Below are 24,804 nucleotides of genomic sequence, written 5' to 3' on the forward strand. Positions count from 1 at the left end.
TGAAGTCACATGTAAACAGTCAAAATGACAGAAAAAGTTGAAATCATGAAAAAAAGGTCAAAATTACAAAAAAAGTCGAAATCACGAAAAAAGAGTCAAAATAATATAACATATTTACGAACACTGCATAGCATCATATCTGCTTCTGGCAAATTGAATTGAAGACTGTGCACCTAACCTCCCTTCCTTGCCTATGTTCATATTATCTTGTATATATTTTTCTTAACATTTACTTGCCCAAGTATGTTTATATATATATATTTTATATATACTTTATTTATTCTATTCTATTCTATTCTATTCTATTCTATTCTATTCTATTCCATTCCATTATATTCCATTCCATTATATTATATTCCATTCCATTCCATTCCATATATTTCATTCTATTCTATTCTATTCTATTCTATTCTATTCCATTCCATTCTATTCTATTCTATTCCATTCCATTCCATTATATTCCATTCCATTCCATTCCATTATATTTTATTCTACTCTACTCTATTCTATTCTATTCTATTCTATTCTATTCCATTCCATTCCATTATATTCCATTCCATTATATTCCATTCGATTCTATATATTTCATTCTACTCTATTCTATTCTATTCTATTCTATTCTATTCTATTCTACTCTACTCTACTCTATTCTATTCTATTCTATTCCATTCTATTCTATTCTATTCTATTCCATTCCATTCCATTCTATTCTATTTTATTCTATACTATTCCATTCCATTCTATTTGGTAGCAGAAATGAGGTGGACAGAATAGGACAATATGAATACACCATTAAAATTCCAAGTTAAATTATTTCCCGATGATGAAAACATCCATATGACTTTTGCTTGGTCCGAGGTTCACCTTTGACTCCTGAAGAGTCTGAACTAGCTCCTCATTGTCAAGTATATTCCCCTCAGAGGTGAAAAGAAGCTTAAGGATGCGGTCTTCGATGTCTTTTAGCTGGTTGCGGTCGGCGTTGATGCGCACAATCAGCTCATTCCTCTGTTCCTCAAGATGTGGACTCTCCAGGCGCACCACGTCACTGAGGAGAGGAAAAGGAGTCGCAGGAAGATTGGGCTAGAGAAAATTTAAATAAATGGCATACAAATATACAAGTACATCACAAAAAATTAGAATATCATAAAAAAGTTCAATATTTTTTGTCAATCATTTCAGTGTAGAGTGAAATATTTGAATATATTATATATTTATTTTTCAGAAGCCTGACATTAGTGTTTAAAATATCCTTTTTTTTTAATTGATCTTATGTAATATTCTAATTTTCTGACACACTGGGTTTTGTGTTTTCTTGATCTGTAAACCAAAATCATCAAAATTACAAGAAATACAGGCTTGAAAATATTGAATTTTTTCATGATATTCTAATTTTTTGAGATTTACCTGTAATAATAACTTTATATACTACATTACTATGTGTTATACGTCATACAGATATATATATAAATATCATTGTTATAACATATAACATATAACTGAATACAGTAAATTAACATAGGGAGAAGGGGTGGGATTTAATAAGCTTTGGCTCCTTCCCACTCCTTTTGAACACAAATAAGTGTTGTCTTGTTGTTGTTTCATTTGTGTTGTTGTCTTGCATTCATTGTTGTTCATTTGTTTTAATTGTTCATCTTTTACTTCGTGTTCAAATAAATTCTCAATCAATCAATAACCAATAAAGACTGAGAGTATGGTCAAGGTGCAAGTGACAAGTGCAAATAGAGATACATGAGAGAAAGAGGCATTATCTTTTTTTTTTTTTTCTTCACTTCACGTCTATCAGATACGTACCTGAGCAGTTGGTCCTCCAGGCCAGACTGGGTCACGGTGAAGTTGATAATTGTAACTTTGATGCATACCTGAAGGCAGACACACAAAGTGAAACAGTCAATTCAAACATGCGCCCTAAACAACAATTCATTTGCAAAACCTTTTAAACTACTATGTCACTTTGTATCTTGTCATGTATTTGACAGCTTATGTCCAACAGAAAGACTCCAGACAACAGTCTAATGGGTTTATGTTATCTAAGTTGCTGCCTTCATGCTCTGCTGGTTTGGATTGAGTGGAATAAAAGGTGTTGCTGCTCTCCTGGGCTGCTGTTGAACAAAAGGCCATCTCGCAGTCAGCGAGCTGGCAGGCGACTACGTCTGGACAATGCCTGCAAACTGGCTGAAGTCGATGCCATTACAGGAAGCCAAGCACTAATTGACCAGGGCAAAAAAGGTTCTTTTATGTTACTGCGTCTCTTAGTCCACAAAACATGAGCTTTTTTGTCTAGCGTGTAAATATCTGGTTGCCATCGCTGTAAACTGTTTGGGATTTCTTCTTACAAAACCTTGAGGCAGTCTGCAGTTTGTTGATGTTAGTCGATTCCAAGACTCCATAGTGAACTGGCCTCGGGTCCCTCATGTCCAGCTGCTGATGCCAGATCAGACTGAATGTAAAGATTTAACCCATTTAAGGCGGGAAAGCATTACCGCACTTCTACCATTAAAACCGGGGCGCTGTTGTGTTATTCTACCATTAAAGCAGGGAAAGCGGATAGGTAGTTTTGTAGTATTTGTAGTTTTTTCCACCTATTTTCGGTCTCTTGGCCAATGAAATGCATCAGAATACATGTGGGAGTGTCGCAATGCAACATGGGACTTTTCCAGAACTTTGAAATCATCAACAAAAAAAAGACACAAAATGACTAAAAAAAGACACAAAATGACCAAAAAAGACACAAAATTGCGTAAAAAAGACACAGAATGACTAAAAAAAGACACAAAATGACCAAAAAAGACACAAAATGACACAAAATCACTGAAAAAGACACAAAATGACAAAAAAAGAAACAAAATGGCAAAAAAAAAAGACACAAAATGACTAAAAAATGACCAAAAGAGACACAAAATGACTAAAAAAAAGACACAGAATGACCAAAAAAGACACAAAATGACTAAAAGAAAGACACAAAATGACCAAAAAAGACACAAAATGACACAAAATCGCTGAAAAAACACACAAAATTACCAAAAAAGACACATAATGACTAAAAAAAAGACGCAAAATGACTAAAAAATAACCAAAAAAGACTAAAATGGGAATACACATGGGAGTGTCGCAATGCAACATGGGACTTTTCCAGAACTGAAATCATGGTGGAAGACGACTATAGCGGAGGGAGCTCAGATATAACAGCTATAAGCTCTCAAATACTTTTTGAATTTCATTTCAATCTGCTACAGAGGCTGAAAAATCTATTATTTAGTAGGAAGCGTTGACACTTCTGTTGAATTTCCAGAAAAACTTCAGGTTTCAGGGGTTATTTTAAAATCGCCCAGAGGTTTTACAGGCATTTTTTACAGGCATTTTAGGCCTAAATGGGTTAAAGGAGTGCGTGTGTGCTGTCCTTACCTCTGGTAAGTAGTGTGGGTTGGCCATCTTGGTGGTCATGTAGAACCTGAAGTTTTTGTCATAGTCAATATCAGAGTCTCCGAGTCGGATCAATGTCCGTCCACCAGCAACAAATGTCTGCTTCAGCAGGATGGGCTCCAGAGCCGGGTCGAGGGTCTCCTTTAACTACACACACAGCACAAGAATGAACGTAGAACTTTCCAGCAGGTGTCTCACCTTTTGGTTTTGTTTTCATATCATGGTTGGTGTTTAAATATCAAATGAATGAGTGTATAATTTCATTCATTAATTCTGGGTTTTTTGTGTTTATGTTTGCATTACAGATTTACAACCTAATCAACGTCACTGTATAATTTTCTAATTAACGGCACTAATAAGCTAACTAACGGTAGGCTATCGTAGTGTAGCAGCTATGTTAAATTAATGAAGTAATGGAAGCAAAAACAAAACAAATGAAAACAAATAAAAGACCTTGTAGAACCTGATAATGTAATATATTCCCGATAATGTAATAACCCCAATAATGTAATAAAAATCTGCACTTGAGTCCATTAAAAATGTAATAAAACCTGATAATGTAATAACTTCCTGATAATGTAATAAAGTGCATTTCCCAATAATGTAATACACTTTTTACCAATAATGTTATAACGTATAACATTAATGGGAGGTTATTACAGCTCTTGAGCTAGAGTTGCCTACACAGTATCACCACTTGAACCCAAGTAATGGGTGGTCTGCTGTTAAATTATTACAATATTTGGGAATTATTACATTATCAGGACTTGACTAATTGAAGGCTAACCTGATAATGTAATAACCTCCCATTAATGTTATACTTTATTACATTATACCCAGGGGGCAAAACCCATATTTTTTGGAAAACTGACACGGAATGTTGTAAAAGGTTTCACACCAGAAATGATATCTAGGACCTTCAAGGATCACAACCTGGGTGGACAACCTGGTCAACTAGCTACTGGAAAGCTACAGGGGGCCAAAATCCCCCTTTTGGGGACATTTTCCTGGCGAAATTTTGTAAATGCAAATATTTAGGTACTACAAAGGCATAAATAGTCCTACAACTTTAAAATTTGGCAGAGAGTATCCTGACACATAGGGGAAAGCAGGAAAAAAAGATGCTGGGGTTTACTGCAACTCTAGTTTAAGATATCACCCTCAACATGCCAAAAAAGACAAAAAAAAGTACTGTTCGCCTGACAAATGCTCATGAAAATTCATATTTTTCAACACTTTATGTTGAGTATCTATACCTAACATATATATAGAAAACTTCCCTAATTCATAAGCTTCCATTTGAGTCCAAGATGGCCTTTCTACTAGCTACTGGAAAGCCATAGGGGGGGTCCAAACAATGCAACCCCTATTGTGAAAAAAGAGTCAATTATGCGGATCAGACTCCATTCTATTTCTGAGTGGTTATTTGGAGATAGATTTGGAGAGATCATTCTATAAAAAACTGAGCCAACCTATCGAAAGAGCACAAAATACACTTTCAGATGATGCCTTGGTTAAGCAGCTTGGTTCCCACTAAAGCTACATGAGGGAACTGTGCATTTTGTGGTCTCCCCAAAATGAACAAGCAGTGCACTTGTGGTCTTCTGGATTGCTTGCTGTTCAAAATAGGTAAATATGCTTAAAAAAATTATTTCTTTATAAAATACTGAAGGATTTACATTAATATTATATACAGAAGGACAGTATGTATGTTTGCCACCTATGCTAATTTTAGATTTTTTGATGTTTCAGAAACTGAGAACTGTTTCAGCTTGCTAGCTTGCTAGCAAGCTATTAAGCTAGCAGCTAACATTCAGCTAACATTCTGAAAGAAACTGTAAGTCCCTTGTACTGTATTTTTCATTTTATCAATATATATTTTATATATATATATATATATATATATATATGTTTATCACTGATTGAGAGTATTCCATGTGATGTACCAACCATTTGTTGCAGTGCTGTATGGGATTGATGCCACACCATGATGTACACGATGAAACATCTATACTGTATTTAGCACAAGTAAAGAATAGAGTGAGTATATTGAGACAGGCTGCACTACATATGCTTCAATATATTTTTATAGAACATTATATTCAGTGGTGGCTAGTGGTGAAATTGATTGGGTGGGTTAACAAATAAATTATAAAGTAAAAGTAACTCTCTCTCTCTCTCCCTCTCTCTCTCACACACACACACGCGCGCGCCGTGATCCACCTCATTCATGTTAGCGCCTGCCATTTTTCTTCTTCTTCTTCTTCTTTTTCTCTCCCATCTTGTCATTGGTCTGAAAACAGCAGTATTGGGCTAAATGAAATCAGCCCAAATGACAAGTAAATCACGGGGGAGTGAAACGACACCTGTCAATAAGTTACTGGCCACCAGCCTGCTTCTAATTGGTCAGAACCGATCGGCCTGTGGCCTGAATGAAAGTAGCCCAAATGGACAGCAAATGGAGAGGGCGGGACATGGACGGGCCTGTCAATCATTTACACCCGGAAAATAAATTAGAGCACCCATTTAGAGATATCCATGTTTTCCTTTTAACTATTTGGTGCTTTTGCCACTTTAGATTTGACTAAAACTACATTACATTACATTACATTACATGTCATTTAGCAGACGCTTTTGTCCAAAGCGACTTACAATAAGTGCATTCAACCTGATGGTACTAGACATAGACCACAGGAATCAAGTAAGTACAGAACTTTAAGAGCTAACTGTCATTGCTACAGGAGTGCTATATGTTAAAGAAGAAAAGAATAGAAAAGAAGAAGAAGAAGAAGAAGAGCAATTTTTTTTTTTTTTAATATATATATGTGTTAGGTGACCATGACTTAACCGAGGTATTGTTGGAAGAGATAGGTCTTCAGCCTGCGGCGGAAGATGTACAGGCTGTCTGAGGTCCTGATGTCGGTGGGGAGCTCGTTCCACCATTTGGGAGCCAAGACAGAGAAAAGTCTGGAAGAGGTTTTGAGGCGAGTTTACCACGGAGGGTGGGAGTTGCCAGCTGTTTGGCTGATGCAGAGCGGAGAGGACGGGCAGGGGTGTAGAGTTTGACAAGGTCCTGGATGTAAGTAGGACCCTGAACCATTAGCAGCAGAGTACGCCAGAGCTAGAGTCTTGAAGCGTATCCGAGCAGCCGCCGGTAGCCAGTGGAGGGAGCGGTGGGAGGGGTGTTGTGTATGAAAAAATTTGGGAAGATTGAAGACCAATCGAGCAGTTGCATTCTGGATGATTGCAGAGGTCGGATGGCTTTGGCAGGCAGACCTGCTGTGAGGGAGTTGCAGTAGTCCAGGCGTGAGATGACCAGTGCCTGGACCAGGACCTGAGCTGCCTTCTGGGTGAGAAACGGGCGGATTCTCCTGATGTTATGCAGCAAGAATCTGCAGGATCTGGTGGTGGCGGTGATGTTTGTGAGGAGAGGGACAGTTGGTTGTCAAGAGTCACGCCAAGGTTCTTGGCGGTTTCTGTGGAGACAACCACTGTGTTCTGACAGTGATGTGGAGGTCAGTGGTGGGGGAGCCCTTCCCTGGGAGGTAAAGTAGCTCAGTCTTTCCAGGTTGAGTTTGCCATATTATATATATATTGCCATGCGGCTGAAACATGGTCTGGTGGCAAGGGTTGTGAAGACCAAAGCACTGACTACACAAAGTGTATCATATGTTAAGGACAGTCTGATACATACCTACACTTTATTACTCCCATAACGAAATCCAAGTTTAAAAAAGCCATTAATGCGCGTCAAGATGAAGTCTTCCAAAGACTGCACCATGATTCTGTGTCAGAAAAATGGTTGGAAGACAGTGCACCAAAGTGGCACCCAAAATGTCGGAATTGGTACATAAATGAGAGGAGCTACCAATATGCTGAGAAGAGACGTTCAGCTGATGTGAGTGCACAAGCATCAGATTTAGCTGATCCAGGATTCAGCTCCTCACACCATGATGTCAGGTTCACCAGGCGAAACACTGAAAAATTTAAATCCAAGAAGAGGTGTATAATTTGCAATAAGCAGTGGCTGCGAGGAAAGGAGCCAACCTCTTTGGTATCCTGTAGCAATGACAGTTAGCTCTTAAAGTTATGTACTTACTTGATTCCTGTGGTCTATGTCTAGTACCATCAGGTTGAATGCACTTATTGTAAGTCGCTTTGGACAAAAGCGTCTGCTAAATGACATGTAATGTAATGTAATGTAGTTTTAGTCAAATATAAAGTGGCAAAAGCACCAAATAGTTAAAAGGAAAACATGGATATCTCTAAATGGGTGCTCTAATTTATTTTCCGGGTGTAAATGATTGACAGGCCCGTCCATGTCCCGCCCTCTCCATTTGCTGTCCATTTGGGCTACTTTCATTCAGGCCACAGGCCGATCGGTTCTGACCAATTAGAAGCAGGCTGGTGGCCGGTAACTTATTGACAGGTGTCGTTTCACTCCCCGGTGATTTACTTGTCATTTGGGCTGATTTCATTTAGCCCAATACTGCTGTTTTCAGACCAATGACAAGATGGGAGAGAAAAAGAAGAAGAAGAAGAAGAAAAATGGCAGGCGCTAACATGAATGAGGTGGATCACGGCGCGCGCATGTGTGTGTGTGAGAGAGAGAGGGAGAGAGAGAGAGAGTTACTTTTACTTTATAATTTATTTGTTAACCCACCCAATCAATTTCACCACTAGCCACCACTGAATATAATGTTCTATAAAAATATATTGAAGCATATGTAGTGCAGCCTGTCTCAATATACTCACTCTATTCTTTACTTGTGCTAAATACAGTATAGATGTTTCATCGTGTACATCATGGTGTGGCATCAATCCCATACAGCACTGCAACAAATGGTTGGTACATCACATGGAATACTCTCAATCAGTGATAAACATATATATATATATATATATATAAAATATATATTGATAAAATGAAAAATACAGTACAAGGGACTTACAGTTTCTTTCAGAATGTTAGCTGAATGTTAGCTGCTAGCTTAATAGCTTGCTAGCAAGCTAGCAAGCTGAAACAGTTCTCAGTTTCTGAAACATCAAAAAATCTAAAATTAGCATAGGTGGCAAACATACATACTGTCCTTCTGTATATAATATTAATGTAAATCCTTCAGTATTTTATAAAGAAATAATTTTTTTAAGCATATTTACCTATTTTGAACAGCAAGCAATCCAGAAGACCACAAGTGCACTGCTTGTTCATTTTGGGGAGACCACAAAATGCACAGTTCCCTCATGTAGCTTTAGTGGGAACCAAGCTGCTTAACCAAGGCATCATCTGAAAGTGTATTTTGTACTCTTTCGATAGGTTGGCTCAGTTTTTTATAGAATGATCTCTCCAAATCTATCTCCAAATAACCACTCAGAAATAGAATGGAGTCTGATCCGCATAATTGACTCTTTTTTCACAATAGGGGTTGCATTGTTTGGACCCCCCCTATGGCTTTCCAGTAGCTAGTAGAAAGGCCATCTTGGACTCAAATGGAAGCTTATGAATTAGGGAAGTTTTCTATATATATGTTAGGTATAGATACTCAACATAAAGTGTTGAAAAATATGAATTTTCATGAGCATTTGTCAGGCGAACAGTACTTTTTTTTGTCTTTTTTGGCATGTTGAGGGTGATATCTTAAACTAGAGTTGCAGTCAACCCCAGCATCTTTTTTTCCTGCTTTCCCCTATGTGTCAGGATACTCTCTGCCAAATTTTAAAGTTGTAGGACTATTTATGCCTTTGTAGTACCTAAATATTTGCATTTACAAAATTTCGCCAGGAAAATGTCCCCAAAAGGGGGATTTTGGCCCCCTGTAGCTTTCCAGTAGCTAGTTGACCGGGTTGTCCACCCAGGTTGTGATCCTTGAAGGTCCTAGATATCATTTCTGGTGTGAAACCTTTTACAACATTCCGTGTCGGTTTTTTTACTTTGCCCCCTGGGTATTATTGGTAAAAAAAAAGTGTATTACATTATTGGGAAGTGCACTTTATTACATTATCGGGAAGTTATTACATTATCAGGTTTTATTACATTTTCAATGGACTCAAGTGCAGATTTTTATTACATTATCGGGGTTATTACATTATCTGAATTTTTTTACATTATCAGGTTCTACAGACCTCAATCATCATCAGACGATAGAGGTTGTTCTGAGGTTATATTTTTGCTGAAGCGTTTTGACTTTTTCGGGCACCACCAGGAATGTTTAACTGTCTTCTACCAAATCCTGATCTAACATTATAATACTGCCTATTTACAAACAGACTACAAATGGAAACCAAATCAAAACTCAAATGAAAAACACAATGATTCCAAAATCTTGTCCAGATCTGATACAGATTCTGCACTCAACATTGTAAATTATACACACCAAAATGTGTATTTCCCCTAGGGGTGTGCCATATCGTATCGTTCACGATAATATCGGTATTTTTTTTTTATGGATAAAGAAATGCATATCATGATATTGGCAACATTCCTACTTCTTGATGTAGTGGTTAAAGTTGTTTTAATCACAAAAAGCCACTTACTCCCTCTCGCTAAACACATGCAGCTTTCAAAATAAAAGCACAGTGTGTTAAGAGAATCCACCACAAAATTTTACAAGAAGACTGTCAAAATAAGATGCCTTAAATAAAACATACAAAAACCTTTATTCTCCTTTACAAAATGTTATCAAAATATGCCCCCGGAACCCCTAAAAGGTTATTTTTATTATTTGCTCATACTCAAGAGTTGAGAGTAACTTTTTTGTATTTGGCAACTGTTGAGATTTGCACTTCAATCTACATGTTAGATTTTTATTTATTTATACAGACTTAAAAAAATATATATTTTCTATATCTTTTTAAGTATTTCCTAATATCGTCAAGTACATCGTTATCGCAAAAATAGCCTGCAATATCGTGATATTCTTTTAGGGCCATATCGCCCAGCCCTAATTTCCCCCCAATTACTTTTTGTTTATGTTTCACTACAAACTTACACCTTTATGCTCAAACATGTTTCTATGAGTTCCTACCTCCTCCAGCAGTACAGGCATGCCCATGCATATGGCGTTCTCTAGGGTGCGGAGAAAGCTGGGGTCTGTCAGCTTGATCACCTTTAGACCGTGCTTGGCCTCTTTGGTGCGAATCCACCGGTTAGCCTGAGGATGACAGAAAATAACCTTCACCTAATGTGACAAAAACATGGCCTGTTTACATATTTTGTATACGATAAGAATGAATGTTAGCACTTGATGTAATAAAATGTGACAGTAGTAGTAGTAAAAACACATAACAATAGAATATGCTCATACTGTATGTACTCAGTGGAGTGGGAGAGTAAAACAAATCATGTACAGTGAATCATATATCTGTTAGGCACAATCAGACATGGAAGGTTTCACCAACTCAGAATTTCTGTCACATCCATATCTGCATCATTGTGTCTATGTAAAGCAAGCGAGAGCAGCTATACACAGAAAAAAACAGAAACAAGAAGAGTTACAGAACAGAAACATGACAGAAGAGAAAATTGGACTTGTCAGAGACCAAGAGGGACAGGAAAAAACACAGCCAAATGGCCTAAAAACTTAGCTGTGACAATATTTTCATCCTGACCATGTTTGTAGTTCTAAGTGAGCTGGTTTGTGTTCTTTCTGTGTGGGGAAGCTGGGAACTGTGTGTCCCGGGGCAACGGCCTGTCTGTGACTTTGTCCCTGACCATGTCTGACACAAAGTTCTATTTTGAGAGGGATTTTTCTGCTCTTTCCACTGGTTTTACAGCCTTGTAGTCAGAGTTTTAAATTGCATGGAATTAACCCATTTAAGCCAGGAAAGCATTACCGCATTTCTACCATTAAAACTGGGGGCGCTGTTGTGTTATTCTACCATTAAAGCCGGGAAAGCGGATACGTAGTTTTGTAGTATTTGTAGTATTTGTAGTTTTTTCCACCTATTTTCTGTTTCTTAGCCAATGAAATGCATCACAATACATGTGGCAGTGTCGCAATGCAACATGGGACTTTTCCAGAACTGAAATCATGGCGGAAAACGACTATAGCGGAGGGAGCTCAGATATAACAGCTATAAGCTCTCAAATACTTTTTTTTTAAATGTTTTTAAAAAAGACACAAAATGACAAAAAAAAGACACAAAATGACCAAAAAAGACACAAAATGACAAAAAAAAAGACACAAAATGACCAAAAAAGACACAAAATGACAAAAAAAAAGACACAAAATGACACAAAATCACTGAAAAAAGACACAAAATGACCAAAAAAGACACAAAGAGACACAAAATGACAAAAAAAAAGACACAAAATGACTAAAAAAAAACCCCAAAAATACACAAAATGACTAAAAAAAGACATAAAATGAGAATACATGTGGGAGTGTCACAATGCAACATGGGACTTCTCCAGAACTTTGAAGTCATGGCGGAAGACGACTATAGCGGAGGGAGCTCAGATATAACAGCTATAAGCTCTCAAATACTTTTTGAATTTCATTTCTATCTGCTACAGAGGCTGAAAAATCTATTATTTAGTAGAAGTGTTGACACTTCTGCTGAATTTCCAGAAAAACTTCAGGTTTTAGGGGTTATTTTAAAATAGCCCAGAGGTTTTACAGGCATTTTTTTTTACAGGCGTTTTAGGCCTAAATGGGTTAAAGAAGCCAAGACATTTGTGGAAAGACACTATTATTCATTTGGATTTTTGTAACCAAATTTGAAGACATTTAATGGATTTACTGATCAATAACAATAAATCAAACCATGCCTGAAACACACTGAATGAATGTGGCCTTGATCCCAGTTTCCTGCTCACCTGATCCTGAGGGTCGATCATAAGGGGCCAGCGGCGGCCCTCCGTCACCAGGATGCCGTTCTCCGTGGAGACGGTGTCCCGAGGAAGACCCTCTGCGTTCCACTGGCGGATGACAAACGGGTCACCCAGAATGTTGATCAGGCTGAAGCTCGAACTGATGGGAATGTTCAGTTCCTGGCACTGGATTATCCACTGGTCAATTAGCTGGGGAAAAGGGACACACACACTTCTATTTTTATCTCCACCAGGTGAAATCATTGAGGGGAACATGCTTTTTTTATGTATGTATTTACTATTTCTATATCTACATTTTAACCTTTATCTATGTTTGTACAACCTAAACAAGTTTTCTTTTATTTTGCTGTTTTATTTTTAAGTTTTATTTTTTTTGTTTGTTGCTATTCGTATTTAGTTCACATCAATATCTAAGTATAGTCTGGACCTGTAAGAACTTTTAAATTTAATTTTGAATTTAATTTAAATTTTATTTAATTTGCCATTTCTTAACTCCCACTGTCTTAAATTGAATGATGTGTGATATGTGCCTCTTTTGTGTGTGTGTCAGTCTGTCTGTCTGTCTGTCCCCAGCTATATTCTCATGCTACTGGATCAATCAGCCTAATGCTTTTTGCACATATTTATGACTGTATACTGGAGGACCTCTAGTGGTTGAGCTGATTCAAATTTTTTGGAAAAAAACATTTTAATGACTGTTTCAAAATATTATAACATTTTCCCAACTTATCTGCTTTCTGCCTCTGATCCCCAAATGCGAGAGTTCGTGATTATTTTATTATTTGTGTGTTCTGGTCATTTGAGCATGATTAAACATGCCGCCTTTAATATGGCCATAAAAAAGCTTATTGTATTTAGTTTTTTTGAAGATGTGGGGGATTGGGGGTGCGTCAGCTCGGTTGAGACATAGAAGGAGGTGCGCGGCTAAAAATGTTTGGGAATCTCTGCTCTAGAGTGAGCTCATAGAGTCGTCCTAAAAGCTCTGAATTTCGCCTCATCACACTGTACCTACCAGCTGTCTATAGTGGGAGGTGAACGCTCCATAGTAGGCCACACAGGCAGCTGCAATGAAGACATTCCCCACGACGTTGATGATCTCTTGCTCAAACAAGGCAACACTTTCTTCCCAGCGCACTTGCTCATCGCCTAGAGCGGAGGTTAGCTTCCCTGCCCTTGTCAGCCGAGCCTGCGTCAGAGCCATGGTGTTCACTTTGAGGTCACAAAGACAGAGAGGGAAAAAGAATATCAGTAAGGACTTTCTTTCCCACTGGGTAATAGAACCTACTTGAATACTGAAAGAGAAAGAAGAACTATAAGCGAAAGCTTTCTGACAGAACTTTCTCCAACTCAAGAGATTTGCACTCATTAAAACATAAAATATACAGTGGCTGGGCAGTTTAAAACTTAAGAAGAGTTTAAAGGGCACATCCTTTACCCAATTCCTCCTTCTCATTTACGCTGCTGTCAAACTGGTCCTGTAGGACCTTGATCTGGTTCTCCACCTCCTGGAGCTTTTCTTGCTTTTCCCTCAGAGTTTCCATAGTTATATCCAGCTCTCCCTGCATGGGTTGGCATCAAGGGGCAAAGGGATGGAGAAAAAATACCATTAATGAAGCATTTAGAGAACATTAACTCAAGTTTTATTCTCATTATTTGGTCCGGTGCACGCAGGAAAATCCTATGTGACAGAGAATAGAGAATTAATTGGTGTTTATTAACCCTCTGGAGTCCATCTATATATTGAAAATACACATTTTATTTGCAGTAATAACTTTATTTATACATGATATGTAGACAAGCTGAGAAAGCCAGTTGAAAGTACACTCATAGGAGCTTTCACAGTGAGTCATTTATGTTTCTAGACCATTTTTAAAATGTGAATTTTCTCTCTACAATCAAAACTATTACTATTTTTAATTTACATGCAAATAGACTTTTTTGTAGTTTTATCATTTATTATTTTTTTCAGCTGTTTTTGTGTGTATAAATGGTGAAAAAAAAGGTACTTTTCCATAGACACCTGTGTCTTTTGTTTGTTTGCAGCTTTATACTTTGTTATTTAACCTTTTTCTCCAAAATCACCAAATCCAGACTTCTTCATCACATCCAGACTAGAAAACAAAGCAGCGTGGAGCCCTACTGTAAATTTACCTCTAAAGTTCTGGCTGTAAACTCCATGAGGCCAGTTTCAGTTTGATGATGATATACCAAGTAAAACTGGAGACAAGCTCAAATATATTTAGTATAAAATGATAGAACTGGATGGAACCCTCTTTTATGTTATTAAAAAAATGTTTTAAAAAATGTAAATTTTAAATGTAAAAACATTTAAAAAAAAATTATTGAGTATAATAGTGTTTTGAATGTAAAAAAAAAAGATTCAAAATCACATTTTTATGTTGGACCAAAGGACTAAAATAGACACAAAATGACCAAAAAGGACACAAAATGACTTAAAAAAAAGACACAAAAAAGACACAAATGACCAAAAAATGACTTACAAAGACATGAAAAGAATAAAAAAATGGACTTCAGAGGTTTAAGAGTTTTTGATCGTAATCGATTTGACAAAAATAGGCAGCATTGAGATTCTAAGAACATATAAAGCACATTCCATTAAATTGTAACTGCATGTAATGACTGAAACCTGTCTAAATACCTTACTGTACTTTATGCCACTTACCTGCGCCTTGGCCAGTTTTTCTCTCTTGGGGCCGACTTCTTTAAGGACTCTGGAGTAAAGATCCATCGCTCTGACCCACATGCACATTGATTTGCAGGCTTTGGATACCTTCTCCACCTAACAGCAGCCACACAATAAGGAATTTCACCAAATAGGGTGATTCTCATGAACATGATGCAGCTCATAGCAAAAATCCAAGAGCATTGAATACATATTTTATTTGACCCTTTATAACATATACAATCTAATGTCACTGTTTAATATGATTTTATAATCTATTTTTAAAATTTTAAGGTATTTTCTGACATTTTTAGAGACACCGTGAGCAAAATTCATTACCGTAACACATTTTTAAATAAAAACACAACGAAAGGTTGTTTTTTTTCTTTGGCAAGCACTTAAATATGCTCAAGGGTAGCTGGTATCACCAACATCTATTTTATTAAAATATACACATATTTTAATGCAAACAATTCTATCATTACCGTAACATTTAACCATTTTTTCTCATCAATTTTCATTCAGATTTTGTTCTTTATACATTGTTAAAAATAATCAAAAATGTTTGATTATATTCTGTTAAATTATACATTTTTAAACAACTGTATAATTATTTTTATAAAGTTTATAAAATATTTATTGTGTATAAGTGTGGGGAAACCATGAGATTTTTATCTGGATGCATTATGGTAATGAATTTGTGATTCAAAAATATGTTTAAAAATATAGAAAATATTATTTTAGCACAAAACAATGAATTGTGTCTCAATATGGCTATAATGTTCATTCATATTAAAGTGAAATATATTTAGTTTAATAAAGTATGTCCTTATTATCTTCACAGACATATCTTAGACTGGCTTCATGACAATCACAGATATTAACAGATACTGTTGTTCCATAAATTATTTAAATATATGCCTATATATTCAGTGCCCGTATGGTCATAATGCTATAATACTTCAGCAGCAATTTTCCAGGTTACATTTAAACTCTGGCACTTTGAGCTCCAATTTCACTACAATCTGTGTACTCAAAGCCCTTCTCCAACACTTCTGAGTGGCATATCAGAATGTTTGACATGAAATCCAAACAGACCTTCTCAGGAATAAAATCAGGGTTGTTGATGTATTTTTGCAGCTTCTGCAGGATCTGAGGTCTGATATTGTCCTTGTCATAGTCCATCAGACGCCTCAGGAAATTGGCATCTCCCAGTACTTGCTTGGCGCCAGGCCAGTCTGGTCTGTAGAGAGACAGGCATGTTAGTGAGGAACTGTGGGGAAAAGGACAATGGCTGAAAATTGTTAATAAGTGTGCATGTGTGGCTTAATTTATATGGGAGCAAAATATACCTTTAAAGATTTTAGCTGAAATTAGGTCCAACGGATTGTTTCACATAGAACATTGTGCATGAGTTAGCAAACCCAGGCAGCAACTGTCAATCTATCCTTCCCTAAGTCCCGCCCCCTTTTGCTCTTTGCTTCCATAAGAGTTGCTTTTCCTCATATATTTGCAGTCATGGAAAAAATGATTAGACCATTGTTTTCTTCAGTTTCTTGTTCATTTTAAAGCCTGGTACAACTAAAGGCTGTCTTGGATAACAAGAAAAACAGCTCATCAAATAGAGCTGATATCTAGACATTTTCCATGGTTTTCTTGATAATGATTTTGGTTATTATCAAGAAAACCATTAACATTAACCAACATTAAAATGAACAAGAAATTGAAGAAAACAATGGTCTAATAATTTTTTCCATGACTGTAGATATGCTAGGTTGGTCGATGTTGGAAAGAAAACCACAATTTCAAGATGGTTTAAGAGACACTCAATACCTTGACCATGTGGAAGACCTTGTTTTCTTTCCATTCCCAAAAACAAAAATAGGAATTTTCCCTGATTTAAAGACTGGATTAGGATGTGCAGTAGACCTCACCATCAGCTGAACATCAACCCCATCACCAAGGACACCTACGTCTGTTCACAGGTAAATTACTATAAATAAAATATATTGTATATATATCTATCTATCTATCTATCTATCTATCTATCTATCTATCTATCTATATATATATATATATATATATATATATATATATAGATAGTCATAGTCATATTCATGTAACTTGTTATCTATCTATAAAAGCAAGAAGTGTCTGTGTGTGTGTGTGTGTGTGTGTGTGTGTGTGTGTCTAGTTCATATCTCTCTGACCGTTAATCAGACTGACCTCAGATTTCGTATGTGTCTTTCTCATGGCACGAAGGTGTGCATCCTCGATTTTGAAGATTTTTGAATTAATTTTTTAAAATATCATTATTTATGTAGGACATGTTGCGACATTGCACTGTTTCCAATCGGACGCCTTTTAGGGGAGCCCCCCCCCCCCTTTTAGTGGAGCTCCGCCCCATTGTGTGATAGGCCTACACCTGGTCAGTAACACAATTCACTCTGGATTCCCACGCCTGACTCAGCTCATCTGGAAGTCTATTTTGGTAATTTTGTGTCTGTTGTTGTGTCTTTTTTTTTTAGTTATTTTGTGTTTTTTTTGGTCATTTGTGTCTATTTGTGTTTTTTGATCATTTTGTGACTGTTGTTGTGTCTTTTTTGGTCATTTGTGTCTTTTTGTGTCTTTTTTGGTAATTTTGTGTCTGTTGTTGTGTCTTTTTTAGTTATTTGTTTCTTTTTTGTGTCTTCTGTGGGGTTTTTGTGTCTTTTTTAGTTATTTTGTGTCTTTTTTTGTGTCTTCTGTGAGGTTTTTTTTGTTATTCTGTCTTCTCCTTTTGTGTCTTTTTTGGTAATTTTGTGCCTTTTTGTGTCTTTTTTGATCATTTTGTGTCTGTTGTTGTGTCTTTTTTGGTCATTTGTGTCTTTTTGTGTCTTTTTTGGTAATTTTGTGTCCGTTGTTGTGTCTTTTTTAGTTATTTTGTGTCTTTTTTTGTGTCTTCTGTGGGGTTTTTGTGTCTTTTTTAGTTATTTTGTGTCTTTTTTTGTGTCTTCTGTGGGTTTTTTTTTGTTATTCTGTCTTCTCCTTTTGTGTCTTTTTTGGTCATTTTGTGTCTTTTTGTGTCTTTTTATTGTCTACTTTGTTTTTATGTTTGAATGTGATGAAGAAGCCATGCTTTGGTGCTTTTGAAGACTCCAGAGGGTTAAAGCGCGCTACAAGGTTCGATTTTCCAATAATATTCTAATAGTTTCCAGCGAATATCAATGTTCAATGTGTATGTGCTGGATGGTGTGTGTACCTTATGAAAGTAAGTGTTTTATCTACTTCATCTCCCACTATACGAATACATACACTAGTAATGCTAAATCTGGGAGATTTCTACACTGTGCTGGTGTGCAGCAGGCCCAACAGTGGGTGTTATAAGGTGAAGGTAGACATACTGGAAAGGATTGGATTTAGTGCAGCAATGCAGCAGATTAATAACTGATTAAATTTGAGGATTGGGGTGGGTGCTGAGTCATGAGATGTTAGAGTAATCTCTCTGGATGCTGACTACAAAATATATGGGATTAAGAAAACAGGCCTAAATCTCATACATTTGGCAGAGTGACTTCAAAACAACAGAGGAGATTGTGATTATAATGATGATGATCGTTTTTTGGAATTACTTAAACTGTGGCCCCAATAATTACACCGAAGATATCACACAAGCCAAGATGATGAAGGTGGCTCCACTGGTGATGTGATTATAATGATGGATAATCATAATCAATGGGATGAGATCAGGATGATCAATCTTCTTGATACACAGAGATTGGCTAAATAAATGTCCCTGTTTGGTATTCTTTGTTTTTTTTATTCATTTATCCTTGGTTAGCAGTATTCTCTTTTGATCCCACAGAACTAGACACTGTTTTCACATGACCATTTGCCACTGGTGTCAAATTAAATCAATTGTGCTGAACAAATGAAACACACACCATATAGACCATGGGTCTCAACCTCGCGGCCTGCGGGCCAATCGCGGCCCTCATGACGATATTTTGTGGCCCCCACCTTGATATGAAAGTTTAATGTGAGTTTTATATGAATGGCACTTTACCGTGTTGTGTGTGGAAGGTCCCTTTAATTACTTTTTTGGTAATTTTGTGTCTTTTTTTGGTAATTTTGTGTCTTTTTTAATAATTTTGTGTCTTTTTTTGGTAATTTTGTGTCTTTTTTTGGTAATTTTGTCGTTTTTTTAAGTAATTTTGTGTCTTTTTTTGGTCATTTTGTCGTTTTTTTAAGTAATTTTGTGTCTTTTTTTGGTCATTTTGTGTCTTTTTTTTAAAAGTAATTTTGTGTCTTTTTTGTGTATATTTCCCTGTTTTAATTGACTGTTTTTACTGTTTTCAATTGTGTCTTGCTGTTTTAATGTGTATGTAAAGCACTTTGAATCACTTGTGTTGAATTGTGCTATTCAAATAAACTTGCCTTGCCTGATTATCAGCTGGGGACTTTTATGTGATAGAGACAAAGATAGCTGTGGAATAAAGCTTATGTTTAGCGTGGAAGAGAAGAAGACTGACTTGCAGCTGAGCAGGATGCAGACAGCCTCCATGACGGTCATGACGAGGTCTGGAGGTTTGCTGAACACTTTGATCTCAGAGATATCTGCCTTGTCCAGAGAATTAAGAGCCTGATTGGCTCCCTCCAGGGCGGGCAGAGCCTCATCCAGGTCCCTCTGGGCATCATCTGCTATGGCCTGGGTTTCTTCTGCTTTGACTTTGGCCAGAGCCTCGTCCTCTGCCACAACTTTACGCACCTGTGGCAAAGATATTTACATATCATACAAACATACAAACACTGCAGCAATGAGAAAGAGCTATTGTAGCTTTTTAGCACTGTATAGAAGACAACAGACACACTTTTGAAGGGTACTGATAATACTACCATCTCTCTCTCTCTCTAGTTACCTCACACACACACACACACACACACACACACACACACACACACACACACACACACACAAAAACAAACAAACAAACACACACAAAAATATATATACAGTATATAAAAGTCATATTCATGTAACTTAATGCTAAATCAGGGAGAGCTCCTACACACAAGCACAAACACACACACACACAAACACACACACAAACAAACACACGCACATACACAAACACACACACACACACACACACACACACACACAAACACAAACACACACACACACAAACACACACACAAAAACACACACACACACACACACACACACACACAAACACACACACAAACAAACACACGCACATACACAAACACACACACACACACACACACACACACACATAAACACACAAACAAACACACACACACACACACACACACACACACACACACACAAACACACAAACAAACATACACACAAACATACACATGCACATACGCAAACACACACACACACACACACACACACGCACACACACACACACACACACACACACACACACACTAACATACAGGCATATTTTTTAAAAAAATAGAATATCGTGAAAAAGTTCAATATTTCTTGTCAATCATTTCAGACAATGAAACTCTTTATTATATAGATCCATTACACATAGAGTGAAATATTTTCAAGCCTGTGTTTCTAATTATGTAATTTTGATGATTATGGGTTAAAATGGCTGAAAACCCTAAACTCAGTGTCTCAGAAAATTAGAACATTATATAAGAAAAAAAGGATATTTTAAACTCAAATATCAGGCTTCTGAAAAGTAAGTTTATTTCTATACACTCAATACTTAATAATAAAATAATATATGAGTTTCACTTTCTGAAATGATTGACAACAAATATTTCACGATATTCTAATTTTTTTAGATGTAGCTGTATAACAAACAGTAAGTTTTTCATTTTACACTAGTACACAAGAGTGTACCTTTGTTTCTGGTAGGTAAATGCACACACAGATTTACTTGTGTCACTTTGGGGGACATTACATAGACTTACATCGTTCATGGAGGACTACCCTAATCATAATGTAACCCTTACTTTAGCCCCTGACCCAAAAATCATCAGTTAGTTAGGGTCAAGTTAGGGAAACCTAACCAAATCATCCCTAATTAAGCTATATTTAGTCTGAAATGTGTCCCCAACGGTGGCCTAAGTCAGGAACAGTGGACACACACAGACCTCGTCAGCGCTCTCCTGGTCGACAGCCAGTTTCTCCATGAGGGCATCAACATCAATGGATTTTTGTTTCAGGACTGGCTCCAGAGCAGACAGATCCACTTTCATTTTGTCCACAAGGTCATTTGTTTCCAGTAGTTTACCCAGACCGTTCTTCACACGATCCCTGGCCTATATATAAACAACAACACACACAGATAAATTATGCATAATTAGCATGCAGACATAATCTACAAAATGAAGAGAAATGTTCACATTTACTTAAAACCACTAGCTAGATCAGAGATGGGCAACTTAAATGCTGCAGGGGCCACAGTTTTTCATGGACACTACCACAGGGCCACATATAGGACCGTTCACTTCACCAGGTATGATGAAACTGCAATTTTAAATATGTTTACAGTGCAGTGACTTAACATATTTCAAGCTCAAATGCACGTATAACAGTATAAATAGGAATACAAAAGGTTTGAAGCAAATAAAAAATAACCACTTACTGTGATTTCTTTTTTTTTTCCAGTGTAAGAACAGCAGACACTTTTTTGGATTTCTTGTGTCTTTTTTTTGTTAATTTTGTGTCTTTTTATGTTAATTTTGTGTCTTTTTATGTTAATTTTGTGTCTTTTTTTTGTTCATTTTGTGTCTTTTTTTGTTCATTTTGTGTCTTTTCTGGCCATTTTGCGTCTTTTTTTGTTCATTTTGTGTCTTCTTTTATTTATTTTGTGTCTTTTTTGGTCATTTTATGTCTATTTGTTTAATTTTTGTCTATTTGTTTACAGTGCAATAACTTAACTTACACTGCACTTTTAAGATTTCATGCTCAAATGCATGTAGTTGTACTGAGGGCCACTTCAAGTGAGGGTGCGGGCCGTATGCGGCCCCGGGGCCTCCAGTTGCCCATCCCTGCCCCCAAGAACAGCAGACCGACATTAATTGCAAGAAGTAATTTTGTGCATTTTTACACTGTACTTTTTAAGATTTCATGTTTTTGGTCATTTTGTCTTTTTTGGTCGTTTTGTGTCTTTTTATGTTCATTTTGTGTCTTTTCTGGTCATTTTGTGTCTTTTTTGGTCATTTTGTGTCTATTTGTTTATTTTGTGTCTATTTGTTTACAGTGCAATAACTTAACATATTTCATGCTCAAATGCATGTATAACAGTATAAATAGGAATACAAAAGGTTTGAAGCAAATAAAAAATAACCACTTTCTGTGATTTCTTCTTTTTTTCAGTGCAAGAACAGCAGACCAACATTAATTGCAAGAAGTCATTTTGTGCATTTTTACACAGCACTTTTAAGATTTCATGCTCAAATACATGTAGTTGTACTGAGGGCCACTTTAATTGAGGGTGCGGGCCGTATGCGGCCCCCGGGCCTCCAGTTGCCCATCCCTGAGCTAGGTCAACTAGCTTGTTTTTCCTCTTTAGCACAGTCAGGTCAAGATTCATCAAAACAACTAATCACTTGTACTGAAAATTGGATTTTGATGGTCCCACTTACTAGCACTAACTGGTGCCTCTTGTCCTCCAGCATGGACAGATAGAGGTTGATGAGCTCCAGGTAGGAGGTCGGCGTGGTGTAGTATCGACGTCTCAGCTCTGAGTAGAATCGCTCCGCCATGTCAGTGACGCTAACATGTATCTCCACACACATGGCTGAGAAGTTCTGCTTCAGCTCCTCGCTGCCGAAGTCCACATTCTGGAAAAAGGCCTGAGACACGGAGAGCAGAGCTTCACGAGGCCACTGGGCAGCAGGCAGGGGGTGAGAGGAAAAAAGAACAAACAGTAAGATAAGGATTGCAGCTGGAGCAAGTACATACAGTTTTTATTTTAACTTTTGTTTATTTCCACAGGGATTCAACAGAACAGCAATAGAAAGCCATAAAATATTTACAGCATGCAATAATAAAGATATTCAATAAAGATGCAAATTACAAGCTTCCACAACTGAGTTTGAATACAAAAACTCAATATGCTTACAAAATGCATTAATGGAATCATATGGAAAGAAAGCCATAAACTATAATCCAGAGCAACAGCAGGTGAACATAATGGTGGATGAGATAGAGGATGATTGTAAAACTGGGACAATCAAATAAAGAATGAAGGGGTGAGAAAATAATGTCAGAGTGGTGGAGAAATTTTAAGTGATTTAGGGTCTAGCTGCCAGGATCAGCAGCATGGGGGTGATGTTAGATCCATTTAAAGTAGAATGGTGCTTTTGACACCTTCAAGTAATGCATCCTAACAAACATGTATATGAGCCCCATTAGCTGTGTGTACCGTTGGAATAATTGTATTTCTATTTTATGGCTTTCTATATACAGGGTTTGTACACTTCAGCATGTGATTATCTATAGTCTATAGATGGATATAGTCAGATTGCAAGAGAAATACAGTAAGAATTTCAAGCATTTACAAGCACTTTATCCAAAATCCAAGCACTTTTTAAACCTTGAAAATACAACATTTAAATTCAAGCATTTTCAAGGATTTCAAGCACCCTGAACCCTGTATATATAATAATTAGATATAAATCTTTACATTCACAACCCTAAACTAAGTAATTATATGTGTCTAGATATGGTCAGTCTCAGCATACCTGCACAAACCAGTCGATGGTGCAGCAGTTAACCAGTGAAGGAAACATACGACAGCGGGACCTGAAGGCATCACCAACGGGACTCATACACAACACGATGTGAAGCTTCTCCCGTACATGAGTGATGAAATATTGGAACACCTGAGGGCCAAACACACACATAAACATGCATAATTTCCAGAGGTTTGGTCTCAGCTGGCAGATAATATTAAAGGCTGATGTTTTCTTACAGCTTGCTCGGGGGCAATGACTTTAACTGACTCTGGCTATTTTGTATGTGTGTTTTTTCTAAAATGCTATGCACTTTCTTTATATTTTCTTTTTATCTTTAGCTTTTGATACTGAAGATCTCTTGATTTTATCTAATCATTGGTCATATTGGGTATTGTTTTAAATTGTTTGGTAATGTGCAAGGGCAAGAGATAGTCTGGCATTTAACACATTGTTCTATGGCTTGAAAATAGGGCTGGGCAATATGGCTTTGAAAAAATATCCGGGTGTTTTTGGACTGTGCCAAATATGAATATTTTGACATTTTCATATTGTCCCTTAAATAATAAAACTGCAGTTTTTACACTTTTACTGAATTTTTTTGCCCTAAAAGCCTAAATTTGTTGGCCATACGCCAGGGTGGGAATTTCACGACGGCCACGACGGCCATGGCCGTCGTTGCCCCACACTCTGGCCTTGATGCCCTGTGAAAAAATGTGTGCACATCAACACATGGCTCATTTGAATATTCAAATGAGCCATGTGTTGATGCGCAGCACAGGTAAGCTAGCGGGACAAGCTGTTTTGATATGTTGTGACTGAAGTATGTGGTAGTATTTGACAACTTAACATTTACGTTTTTATAGAAAGTACTATTGATAGGTAATTACCATTGTATTTGCCTATTTAAAGTCGACTCGTTAACATTTTTGCATCAGGAAAACTAATGATAGCTAGCTAGTTGGGATAGCGCTAACGTCTTCCCTACCTCAGGGACAAGGGCTCGACATTTAGCTAATGTAAATTTCACCTCAGCAGGTTCCTTTCTTATGGCAGGAGGAGGCATTTCTCTTTCCTTACTCTTAGATGAACTCAGGCAGGAGATTCATTTTGCCATCTTTTCAAAATATATGCA

The 24,804-nt window shown here is 36.9% G+C and overlaps 1 protein-coding gene across 1 annotated transcript in view; it reads right to left on the reverse strand.

Moving 5' to 3' along the window:
• Nucleotides 1-24,804, reverse strand: part of dnah6 (dynein, axonemal, heavy chain 6) — a 120,684-nt gene that overhangs the window by 29,293 nt on the left and 66,587 nt on the right. The window contains exons 51-63 of the mRNA XM_059323986.1: nt 23,679-23,819; nt 22,578-22,820; nt 21,081-21,248; nt 19,469-19,704; nt 16,056-16,200; nt 14,958-15,074; nt 13,710-13,833; nt 13,287-13,483; nt 12,260-12,463; nt 10,467-10,592; nt 3,424-3,588; nt 1,813-1,880; nt 865-1,045 (exon numbers count right to left, since the gene is read on the reverse strand). Of these exons, the coding sequence (XP_059179969.1) occupies nt 865-1,045; nt 1,813-1,880; nt 3,424-3,588; nt 10,467-10,592; nt 12,260-12,463; nt 13,287-13,483; nt 13,710-13,833; nt 14,958-15,074; nt 16,056-16,200; nt 19,469-19,704; nt 21,081-21,248; nt 22,578-22,820; nt 23,679-23,819 (2,115 nt within the window). The remainder of the gene's footprint in view (nt 1-864; nt 1,046-1,812; nt 1,881-3,423; nt 3,589-10,466; nt 10,593-12,259; nt 12,464-13,286; nt 13,484-13,709; nt 13,834-14,957; nt 15,075-16,055; nt 16,201-19,468; nt 19,705-21,080; nt 21,249-22,577; nt 22,821-23,678; nt 23,820-24,804) is intronic.

Source organism: Centropristis striata, chromosome 1 (assembly GCF_030273125.1).
Source record: "Centropristis striata isolate RG_2023a ecotype Rhode Island chromosome 1, C.striata_1.0, whole genome shotgun sequence".
In the NCBI taxonomy this organism is placed as follows: Eukaryota; Metazoa; Chordata; class Actinopteri; order Perciformes; family Serranidae; genus Centropristis; species Centropristis striata.